At 37.5% G+C, this 12390-nt stretch overlaps 1 protein-coding gene across 1 annotated transcript in view; it reads right to left on the reverse strand.

Annotated features, from left to right (window-relative positions):
* LOC113040070 (potassium/sodium hyperpolarization-activated cyclic nucleotide-gated channel 2-like) overlaps window positions 1-12353 on the reverse strand; it is a 29995-nt gene extending 17642 nt beyond the window's left edge. Inside the window, exons 1-3 of the mRNA XM_026198318.1 lie at window positions 10796-12353; window positions 5474-5897; window positions 1781-1942 (exon numbers count right to left, since the gene is read on the reverse strand). Coding sequence (XP_026054103.1) covers window positions 1781-1942; window positions 5474-5897; window positions 10796-11508 — 1299 coding nt within the window. The 5' untranslated portion in view covers window positions 11509-12353. The remainder of the gene's footprint in view (window positions 1-1780; window positions 1943-5473; window positions 5898-10795) is intronic.
* Between the last annotated feature and the right edge of the window lie 37 nt (window positions 12354-12390).

Consider the following 12390-nt stretch of genomic DNA (forward strand, 5'->3'; position numbering starts at 1 on the left):
TTTGTATATGGTGGAAGAAACAAACCACTTGTAAAAAAATGAATGGGAGAAATCATAGTGCTAAATATGTCAGTTGTAAGTTGCCTCCACAGTAAATAGCTTTGCAGGACATTACCAAGATGGTCACAAATAAAATCGACCTGCACTACAAGGACTTTGGTAAGAGTCCTTCACTTTATATGTGTAGATGAAGACAGGCCATGTTAAGTCCACCTCTATGCATGTCTGGGGGATGCTTAACTGAACTTTAAATGGCTTCTCAAACTTGCAGAGCTCATAAGCAAGACTCTTGAAAAGTACCTGTGAATCACATGTGCTTTATTTGGGATTCTAACTGTGCACGGATGGATTTGATGATGCTAGGTCATGGATCACAGGCCACAGATGGATCAAAAGGATCAAAGGGTGTATTTCAGTGCATTGATCTATCAGAGGAGGGAAACACAGCGGCAGGTAAAATGCGGCTGAACCATCTGTAACTCATTTATGTTAAGTCAAAATGGAATTTTGATTTAATATGAGCATGATATTGATGAATCTCAGAGGATATTAATGATCTCTGATGTTTTTTTCGACCACTATTTAAGACTTAAGATTTTTTTAGGGTCTTACCCTATCTGCAAACAAGGAAGGAGACAAGTACGTGTGAGTTTGTTTTGGACTGGAACATTGTTAGTCTCCTGAATGATAATGCCTATTTAAGTTTTATTGTGTTCTAACAAATGAAAGAAGGTTTGTAAATTGCCAAGTGTATTATAGCACCTCCGCCGTAGCTTAACAACACCTCAGCGAGTGTGACTCACAGGTTTCATTACCACACAAAGACAGGCCTGTTTGAGAGACCAAGAGGAAACTCGAAATAATGAGACAGATCGTTTAACGCTGCGTCTTTCATTTCAAGCAATCTGCCTTTCGAAAAGCTGCTGACCTTGATTGCTAAGCATTGGCAGCGACTAGAATGACTCCACTCAAAAACTACTGTTGTAACAAGAGCCAATGAGAAGCCTGTCCCCATGTCACATGATCTCTTACAAGTGACAGCATATAAAGAGTGTATATTAATATATAAAGGATGAACAGGCAGGGAATCTGCCTCACAAATTTGTTAACTTTTTCATTGGTAAATTTAGTTTGTTGACAACAGTTCAAAAACTGTTGCCAGTGGTTTATACCAAGGTTTAAAACAAGCCAGCCCTTTGGTTGTCAAGAGTGGCGTTCAGCCCACATATGAATCCCATATAACACAAGCATATATCATACTCTGTTAAGTTGTCTGGCGCTGCACACACTTAACCGAGCAAGAGTTCCTGATCACTTACTGTATACATTAGTGAAGCAAATGTCCAAACAGTGTCTTATATTCAGAGCAGACTAAACCGCAGGGAGAACTTCTAGAACAGATGGATGATGGTGAGAAATAAGGGAGGGGTGACCCAAAGTGCCGGGCTGACTTGGGGAAGTGAGAAGAGCAGGTGATGGAGTTGGCTCCCCAATGTGCCCATGTGATTAACACTGTCAAACACTGATGACATCAGTGGAAGCTTTGGCTTTGTGATTTGCTTATTGTGTGGAATTGTTCAGGCATAATTGGAGGACTCGGAGTGACCTTCTACAGAGCCATTTGCTGAGTCCAAGATTCAGTTCCTGGACTCAGCAAATGGCTCATTCCTATTTTTGTGAGTAACTTTAGATAATGGTTCCTAAATTTTGAGCTACAAAACTTGAACTTGCTAATCGGGAGAGTTTTTGGGACCAAGGCAATTAAGAAGGCAAGACTTACCACCATCTTGTTAAGAGACACCCAACAGTCTGAAGGGAAGTCCTGCAACATGGGCACCAAGAACTGCAGACAGCCATCCCAGTGGCACAGAAGCAGCATCATGCCAATCAGATTGATGATGCGCATCACCGCACTGGCCAGGTCATAGGTCATGTGAAAGATCTGTCAGTCAAGATAAGAGAAGCATTACATTAAGCAGAAGGGAATGACTTTCTAGGACAATGCAGATCAAATTATCAGAACTCTGAAACAGAGACACAGGTAATCCATCTTCTCATTTTGAAATTTTGGAGGGATTCCCTTGACAAAGTACTGTTTCAAAACCCTTTTGACCTGAAGATTATTTTTGACCTCTAGATTTGTGAATACGAGCACACATATTGCGTTGAGACCAGGTTTGCCAAAGCTTTATGCAATGAATGCAGTACATCCTACAGACGTCATCCTGTCAGATTAGATTCAGTACTGAACCTGTCTGTGAATGATGAAAGTAATGTGCCAAGCTGATACCATGTTCTTCCTGGCAGAACTGGAAGAAAGACTGGAGAGCGTAGAATGTCTCTTGGAGACAGCCGTGTGTGCAGTTTGTTTGTGGTTACAAAGTGGAGAGGACAGGACAGATATTGGAGAGTGATCTGGAGTCGGTCCAGGATAATGCCTTGTGTGGTTGTGCGAGACTGTGTCAACACTTTCTTCCCATACCAAAAACAAGGCTTGTCACATCTGAGAAAAGCCAAGTGCTCCAAATAGCAACTAGGCCAAAATCAGCGATAGAAGAAGACAAGCAGAGACACTAGCTGGCGTGGGTTGTCTTTCTAGCTTGAGAAGCTGCAGCACATGGAAAGGGATCTGAAACAATGCAAAACACAAAACTGACTAGAGACTAATATTTGAAGAGAAGCATCATACCTGGAGCTCTTCAATGGTCGTTAGTTAGGGTTGTTTGTTTAGTATATCATTGTTGCTGTGCAGTTCTTGAAAGCCTCTTTGATTAGGGTCACTGGTCTCAAAGCAATGTGGAAGCACTAATGGGTTTCATGGCACCGCCATTTGAACTTGTTTAAATTAATGATCCATACCAAATATAAGTACTCTGTTGTCTTCTGGCATGCATAATTACCATTGTGAGGGGATTGGATCAGCAGACCAATGTCCTCATGAAAACACTGGCTTGTGAAATCTTTACTTGTGTCTGTACAATATGATCATAGTTCCCACTCCATAGAATTTAATGTATGCACATTATGACAAGAACTTGGGCAGACTGAATTTCTTTCAGGAATTTTATTCAGTGGCCGACTACAAATATCATTTTATGAATATTTGTTGCTGTAACCAAATCTATCAATATCAATCTAAACATTTTGATTTCTTTGTGTTTTAACAGTTAGCATAAGGATACACCTTAGCATTTGCAAAGTTTCATTATATTACAAATGGACTGAACATCTAAACGTTTTGCTTTAGTTTATAGTTTATTTGCGTTTTAGCAAGATTGAGATTGGCCCTTATAGCTTAGCATAGCATTCACTATTAGCTTGTAATCTTGTTAATTAACCATTTTGCTTGCTTTTTTTTATTATTAAATTGCTGTTTGAAAGCTAACTAGCCTGATAGCTTAACATTTTTGAACAAAATTAATTAAATTAATTACAAAATTAATTAAATTAATTACAAAATTAATTAATTACATTTAACAAAATTAATTAAAATTTATTAAAATAAAAGTAATTAAAAATGGTCAGTCTAAAGATTTTACTTTGAGTTTTTATTTTCTTTGGGTTTTTAGCAAGATAACAACTGGCCTAATAGCATAACATAGCATTCACCACTTGTTACCTCTTACTAAAATTAACCATGGTTTTTCAACAAATAAAACCAAAAAGAGAATGGTTACTATAGTTAAACCATGGTAACCACAAAATGACCATGGTTTTACTACACAAACCATAGTTTAACAATGGTATTTCTAGTAAAACTGTAGTTATACAAATAAGCATGAATATTGCACAAAAAACAAACAAAAAAAAACATGGGTCACACTTTATTTTAAGGTCCAGTTCTCGCTGTTAACAAATTATTAACTATAACTTTTTCCTGAATAAAATCATATTTTGCTGCTTATTAATAGTAAGTAAATACTTGTTAGATTTAGGTAGTGGGTCTACCAAGGATGTAGAATATGCTAATGCAGAATATGTACTTTATAAGTACTAATAAACAGCCAGTATGTTGATAATAGGCATGCTTATAAGCAATTTGTTAACAGCGAGAATTGGTATGTACTGTATACTAAAGTGTTACCGGGTTAATAATAAAAGCCTTTCGATTAGCTAGCACACATAATGATCATGCTTCTGTGGCTAATAAAATGCTTTTCTTCTTGACACGTTTACATGCAAGTAACAAGTTTTCTGTTTGGGTTTTTCTAGCAGTTTATGCCTTTTCCCTGATAAAAGAACACAGTTTAAGCATTTACATGACCTACATGTCGATTTAATGTGCTGACTTACAAATGGGTTTCAAAACTTGGTTATATGTTTCAGGAGGTATAACTCATGCCTTGTTCCTGTCTGAGTAACCAAGCGCTATAAGGGGGCCAAACAGTGTAGAGTGGATGTGGCACTGCTGTGCAAGGTTGATTCAGTAATTGAGGGCCATGTCTGGCTCACATTATCACTATGTAATCAGCAGCATAATTGTCCCATTTAGTGGTGAAATCTGAATCATCAGTCAGCTCAACCACAGGCAAACCGTCACATTTCTGTCACTCTGAACAGCTGGCTCTCTATGTAATCATCTGAAATGGTCCCAATGTCGGTCATCGTTTTAATGGTAATGCACTGAACTGTTTTTACAATTGTGGTCAGTCAGTTGCTGTTAACGTTTATGATGGTTAATTACTCCAGGCTACATTAATTAGCCTGTGCACCTAATTAGTCACCCACAACAAAACACCTAGAAGGCAGCATCGGAAATCAGTGAAAAGCACCATTGATCACATTCTGCCCCTTGCAATTGCAAACAAGAATAGTGACGTCAATCGGTAAATAAACATTTGAGCTATGTTTGGAATAGAATACTAACTAACTAATTAGAATATAGCTGCAGCATATCATATTTTTTACTGTGCACAATATGCAAATTTTCTGTTTGCATAGAATTTTTGAATGACCAACTATATTTTCCAAAATCATTAGTATTATAATTTATTACGTGGAAGACTATATCCCACAAGTCAATGTGCTCGGACTTCTATTTTCAGTGTGACAAATTAACCATATATCATATATTTTATGAGATTTATGAGATTACAGTCAATGACTTTAGCACTCCTAGTTACGAGAACTTTTAACATAACATCAGTTGCGATTTTCAGCATATTTCTTGAGTTATTATTTTGACACTTAGTACACTTAGTACTAAATATGTTTCGCTAACTTGGCTTGGACCTAGTGACTTAGATTTATCAACTGTTTTGAGTTACCAATGTTATTTTCAGTCATGCCATGAGTGGAAAAGTCTTGTATTGGAGAAGTAAGTGAAATAAAGTTAGTAGTATTCAAATGGCAACCACCATCAGGCGACCTACTCAGCGAAAAAAAAGTATTTCCGTTTCTTCCCACCATCACAATTCGGAAGACACTATCTGGCTTTAACAATAAATATGAACAGCAATGACACTCATCTTACCTCTTCCCATTGATGGATGTACCGAATCAGTCTGGATAGTCTAAGAAGTCGCAGTAAACTGAGGATCTTGGTGAAACGCACAATCCGCAATGCTCTGGCCGTCTTGTAAACCTCAGAGTCAATGCCTTTCTCTACGATGAGAAAGATATAATCCACCGGGATGGATGAGACAAAGTCCACCACAAACCATGTCTTCAGGTACTTCATCTTGATCTTTTCAGGGTCCAGTATTATCTCCGTGTTGTCTTCATAGACTATGCCTGTGCGGAAGTTCAATACCAGGTCCATGAGGAAGAACGTGTCAGACACAACGTTGAAGATAATCCAAGGGGTGGTGGTTTCCTCCTTGAAGAAGGTGATGCCCACAGGAATGATAATCAAGTTGCCCACCATAAACATTAGCATTGTGAAATCCCAGTAGAACCTGTGTGGCGAATGAAAGGAATGTGAAGGAACAGGTACGTGAATTAATTTACAGGACATATGCTTAAATGCATGGGCAAAAATGCCACAGAAATGAATTAATTCTTTTATTTACAGACTACACTTATATGACACTAACAATAGGCATCACAGTGTCTCAAACTAAATGTGTGGGTTAAAATATACTGACATTTGAGAACATCCCAGCAGTCAATTAATTAGCTAATTTTTAATTAGGATTTTTTTTAACTGTTCTAATTTTTGTTGCAATGTGTTGGTCTACCATGCTTTTTAAATGCATTTGGTACAAAAGGCACACCCTTGTAATAAGAAAAATGAGATTCAGTCTTCATGCGTTCGTTGAGACCGGGATACTCCCTATAAATAACCCTAGCCTCAACAAACATGCTGCATGCGCACGAGAAGAGAGGCGATATGGGTGTCATAAAACAGCATTCATTTAATAAAGTGCCTGTTGGTCGAGATCAATTTTGTGACACATTGTACCAATAAATAATATTTACCTCAACCTATGCAAGGTCATCACAAGGACGTTGAGAAACAGAACGAGAAACATGGAACAAAGCAGGATGATAGCTTATTTTTGAGATCTTGAGAAAGTGAGTTATATTGAGTTATATAGTATATAGTATAATATTCTGAGAAGCTTCTCTTAAGGTGTATCAGCGATTTATAAGGCGACATGACTGCCGAGCTGTCTGTGGTACTGAAAGCAAAACTTCTGAAGCGATCATAACTGAGCTTTCTCAAGCAAACATTGCAGCTGTAGCTGCTGCGTTCTAATAATAATATGAACTCCATCACATAAAGCTCTCTTTGCATTTAAATGCAGTGCTCAGTTCATCTTCTCTCTGAAAACAGTAATAGATCAACTAGTCTGCATTGCAATGTGTGACTGTAAATAAATACGAAAACTAGCTTGAACAAATTCATAATATATTTTCTTCTTTTTTTTTCATGCATGCACAGAAAAAAAAGAAAGAAAAAGGTGCACATTGACACCAGAATGCATGGATGAGGCATTGCAACCTCATAATGATGCTGATCTTTGTGGGGAAAAAAAGAATATTTTCTTTTATGAGACTGAGTACTTGGCTTTTATTATATATGTAAAATATTTATTTAAACTTTGAACTGAGTATCTCTTACATAAGAGAATGCTGTCTTATTTCTTTCTCATTCTTATAATAATAATTATTATTATTGAAATTAATTTGGATCTATTTCAGTAGCAACAATGTGTACCATCAAGAGAGCAAGCATACTTTTTTTGTATTTTCATTTGCTTAAATTTGTCTTATAATCATTTATAAACATTAGCTTTTTATATAGTTTCATTTATACTGAACAAAATTATACACGCAACACTTCTGTTATTGCCCCCAGTTTTCATGAGCTGAACTCAAAGATCTAAGACTTTTTCTATGTGCACAAAAGGCCTGTTTATCTCAAATATTGTTCGCAAATCTGTCTAAATCTGTGTTAGTGAGCACTTCTCCTTTGCTGAGATAATCCATCCACCTCACAGGTGTGGCATATCAAGATGCTGATTAGACGGCATGATTATTGCACAGGTATGTCTTAGGCTGGCAACAATGGATGAATGGCACAACAATGGGCCTCAAGATCTCGTCACAGTATCTCTGTGCATTCAAAATGCCATCAATAAAATGCACCTGTGTTCATTTCTCCATAACATACGCCTGCCCATACCATAACCCCACCGCCACCATGGGCCACTCGATTCACAACGTTGACATCAGCAAACCGCTCACCCACACAACGCCATACACGCTGTCTGCCATCTGCCTGTACAGTGAAAACTGGGATTCATCCTTGAAGGGAATACCTTTCCAAAGTGCCAGACACTATCCCATGTGAGCCTTTTCCCACTCAAATCGGTTACAACAATGAACTGCAGTCAGGTCGAGACCCCGATGAGGACGACGAGCATGCAGATGAGCTTCCCTGAGACGGTTTCTGACAGTTTGTGCAGAAATTCTTTGGTTATGCAAACTGATTGTTGCAGCAGCTGTCTGGGTGGCTGGTCTCAGATGAGCTTGGAGGTGAAGAAGCTGGATGTGGAGGTCCTGGGCTGCTGAGGTTACACGTGGTCTGCAATTGTGAGGCCGGTTGGATGAACTGCCAAATTCTCTGAAACACCTTTGGAGATGGCTTACGGTAGAGAAATGAACATTCAATTCACGGGCAACAGCTCTGGTGGACATTTCTGCAGTCAGCATGCCACTTGCATGCTCCCTCAAAACTTGCGTCATCTGTGGCATTGTGCTGCATGATAAAACTGCACATTTTAGAGTGGCCTTTTAATCATCTTAATCAGTGGCAATAATCATCTCGTCTAATCAGCATCTTGATATGCCACACCTGTGAGGTGGATGGATTATCTCGGCAAAGGAGAAGTGCTCACTAACACAGATTGAGACAGATTTGTGAATAATATTAGTGAGAAATAGGTCTTTTTTTACACATAGAAAGTCTTAGATCTTTGAGCTCAGCTCATGAAAAATGGGGGCAATAACAAAAGTGTTGTATTTATAATTTTGTTCAGTCTAATTATGTATTTTAAAAAAATATATATTTATATTATCATTTATAATGTAATTTTAAATATAGAATTTTGGTTTTGTTTAATGTTATGATTGTGGGGTTTCAAGGTTATATAATTGTTATTATTATTATTAATATTATTATTATTTCATCTTGTATTTATTTTTATTTTTTATTAAAATCATTTAATTTAGTAATCATTTGTTTTTTATGACACTTATGATATTGAACAGTATAATTATCATTTTATTGTTTTGATGTATTTGTTGTTTTATTTTATTACTGATACTCTTATTCTCTTATAATGAATGGCTATTACATAAAAGTTATTGTGTGCATAAAATGAGTTGTTTCCTGTTGAATGCACAGTGGTGTACTAACACTGTTGAGTGTTATTCTTTGGAGACCCACCAAATGATGGTGAAAAACACTGATCAAACCAATTATGGGCCTGTCTTTAATCAAAACTGCATTAGCTACTGCTTAAATTGAAATAACGATCTTTTATATTAGCCTTTATTGGAAGTTACTTGATTAACAATGAATCTGTTTTTCAATGTATTTGAGGAACACTCTCTTGGCTCTGTTTCCTGGGAGATGATTAAGTACAGACCACAGAGGAGACTATATGAGTCAAAGTGCTTGCTGGGAGAACAACAAACAAACCATTGAACTATATCACTGAGCTATAGTAAGCAAGCACTCCACTTTTTAATCACAGTTTTTTTTTTTTAAATCATCAGCTCCATAGGATAGTTTTATTCCCACTGCTTTGATAGCATTTAATTCCAGACTTTATCCTGAGAGACTGTGAGGGGATCATTTCAGAAATTTGAAGCAAGTGTCCTGTCTAAAATTTCCTTTGCAGTTTATCCAGCTTTTACGCAAAAGGATTTCCATAAATGTTCTGGTATATTACACACACCTAATGTGCAGTTATTACATTATGAGTTGTTACACACCTGATGACGTGAAACCGCTGGTGTTGATTGGCCATCACTGATTAATCTAAGTTTACTCAAATCTAATTAATGTGATGTCCTAATCCTTATTAAGAATTATAATAAGTATTGTGCAGTGTTTGAGTTTGATATTCAGAACTATGAGTTATTCCATGGAAAGAGTGCCTTTTGTTTCCCCTCATCAGCATACGTGTGAATGATGGCTCAAGAAAATGCCAGCTGGTACTCTGAAAAATTTAATAAGATTACTTTTTGTTAAATTACATTTTTATTTATTGTTTTTTTTATTGTATCATATTTATTTAAATGAAACATTGTATCTTTTATTTATCCTTTATTTTCTGTTTATTTATTTATTTTGTGTCAACTCTGTTACCCCACCCCATTTCATTAAAATCGATTTTTTATATATATTTTTTATATTTTTTAATATAATAAAATTATCAGAATTATGTGCCACCTAGTTTGTAAATCACTTAATCTTAAAATGTACATTTGTCAGCAGGGGACATCTGAAATAGTCAACCCTGTTACTGTGATTTTGTACAGAAACGTGTTTTTTGAAAAATGAATAAAACATATCATCATTAAATTCTCCTTTTAATAATTCAGCACAAATAATACAAAGACTAAACAAACTATAAAATGTCAACTCTGCTGCTTTTTTTTAATGACAAAGGTATAAGTAAATGCCTCCTTGTTTGTAAATCACCAATCAAATTGTACATTTTCTCTAGGGGTTATTTTTGGAAAAAAATTGTACATTTTTCTCTAGTGGGGTTTATTTTGAATATTGGTGAATGAATAAAAAAATCAGCATTACATTCATATTGAACACCTTGTAAAAGTGTTAAGACCTTGGCTAAATGGCTAAACAATTTTTCTTCCTGAAATTGCTCAAGATTTTTTTTAAGTACATTTATGTATTTACTTGATACGTGATTTGAATGCAATTTAAAAGTCTGTCCTAATGGTTAAAGAAGTCATGGCCTAATGGTTAGAGAGTCTCCCAATCGAAGGGTTGTGAGTTCGAGTCTCGAGTGAATGAATACAAAATCAGCATTAATGTATATTCATAAGAAACGCCTTGTAAAAGTGTTAAGACCTTGACTAAAACATTTTTTTGTCAACTCTGTTACTTTTTTTAAAAAGTATATTTATGTATTTACTTACTTTATATGTGATTTTAATGCAATTTACTGTCTAATAAAATTGTATATATTTTACAATGAAGTAGCTTTTTGTTGCATGTTTGTCTTTACCATAAAATACACTTTTTATTGTATTCAAACATGAGCATTTGCAACAAGGTTTTGAGTCTCCACTGGTGTCCCTCCATCATGCCTACCTGAAATCACTGTATGGATGAATAATCCAATTGCCGGCGGATTTGACTCGTTCCTGTTCCTTCTCCACTGCCTTTTGACTCCCAAACATACGCAGGGAGAATTTGTTGACCCCGGGCTGCAGCATGGAGCTGAACTGCCTCTGCATGTAAGTTTGATTGTCCCTGGCTTCCGCATCATCTGCCGTGATCTGGCCATCCTCAGACTTGGGAAAGCCGACAGAACTGTCCGGCTGCGGCTGGTTCGAGCTCGATCCTTGGGTCGGTGGAGCGCTGGAGAAGGAAACTCTCGAGTCCTTCTTCTCAGCGGGAGGAGCAGCGGCGGTCGGGGCAGGAGTGACCGAGCCGTCCATGCTGGAGGTGCTGGAGTGACATGCAGATGCTGGGAAGCCTCCACCTGTCTGCTTCTCCTGCTTGGAGAGGGTTGAGGACAAGCTCTCGTCTCTTCGGCAGTCTCCGTTGATCACGCATCTCATTCCGGAGCCATCCTCGCCGTCAACCCCACTCTTGTCTCTGGCAGCATCTCCGTGGCAGAGGAGCGCGGTGGATTCCGTGCTGCGTCCACAGGAGACGGAGGCGAAGTCCTTGTTGTTGGAGATCCTGCTCGCCGCTGCTCCCCCTCCTGGCGTTACACGCTTCATCTTGTAGGAAGAGTCAAGGATGTCGCCCCTGCGAGTCTCTTTGTGGTCTTCATCGCCGTCCTCCGCTTCGTCCATGACAGCGGTGCTTCGAGGTGAATCCTGACGCAGCCAGATTGCGAAAGCGCAGACGTGGGCAGATGCTCAGTCCTTTACTCCGCGTCCCAATGTCACCAAACAACTACATTGCTATGGCTGCACTCGTTCACTCCCTTACCTGGTACCCAACCACCACAAGCGGTGTGTTCCTCTGTGCTCAGATAATGAATGGAGTCAGGAATTAAACTATGGCAGTGATAGATGAGTGGAAAATAGGGCGAGGTGCGCTGTATTACCCGAGGACCGGTGTTAAATATGCAAATGTAGGGTTAGTATGTTTGATGATTCATTATCCAGCTGCACGTTTCTTGACATGATATTGTAAACAAGGATATCTGAAATGAACGAACAAAAGCGAATTTGGCGGTCTTTGTTTACATTTGAAATTTGAAAACGTCTTGAAAGAGAAATAGAATATTTGATGCCTAAAATTGTCTTCTTTTTAAAGTAAATGATCGTTTTGAATCATATCAGATGTTCTTTCTTATAGGAAAAGCCCGTTCCATTTGATTTGAACAAAAAGTGTCATTTAAAAGTCATTTTAACTTCATTTTTTAACTTTTCAGGCCGTACACATTCATGAGGGCCATAATTTAGGCTATCACTTTGTCAAGTTACAAAATATTGGTTTCACACATAAGGCTTTAAGTTTTCAGTAAGTGTTCCAAAACCCTTTCCCCCTCATTCAAAACGTTAATCATAGCCTAGAGGTGATATCAAATACTTTAAATATTATATTATTTTGTAGCTTTAATTATATAAAAATGCATTGCTCTTTATGTGGATCACCCCTCAGATGTCACAGGCCTGGGGTCATTTATCCAATTACTTAATACATTTAAATGGACAAGTGTGAGTAGT

Source organism: Carassius auratus, chromosome 22 (assembly GCF_003368295.1).
Source record: "Carassius auratus strain Wakin chromosome 22, ASM336829v1, whole genome shotgun sequence".
Taxonomy (NCBI): domain Eukaryota; kingdom Metazoa; phylum Chordata; class Actinopteri; order Cypriniformes; family Cyprinidae; genus Carassius; species Carassius auratus.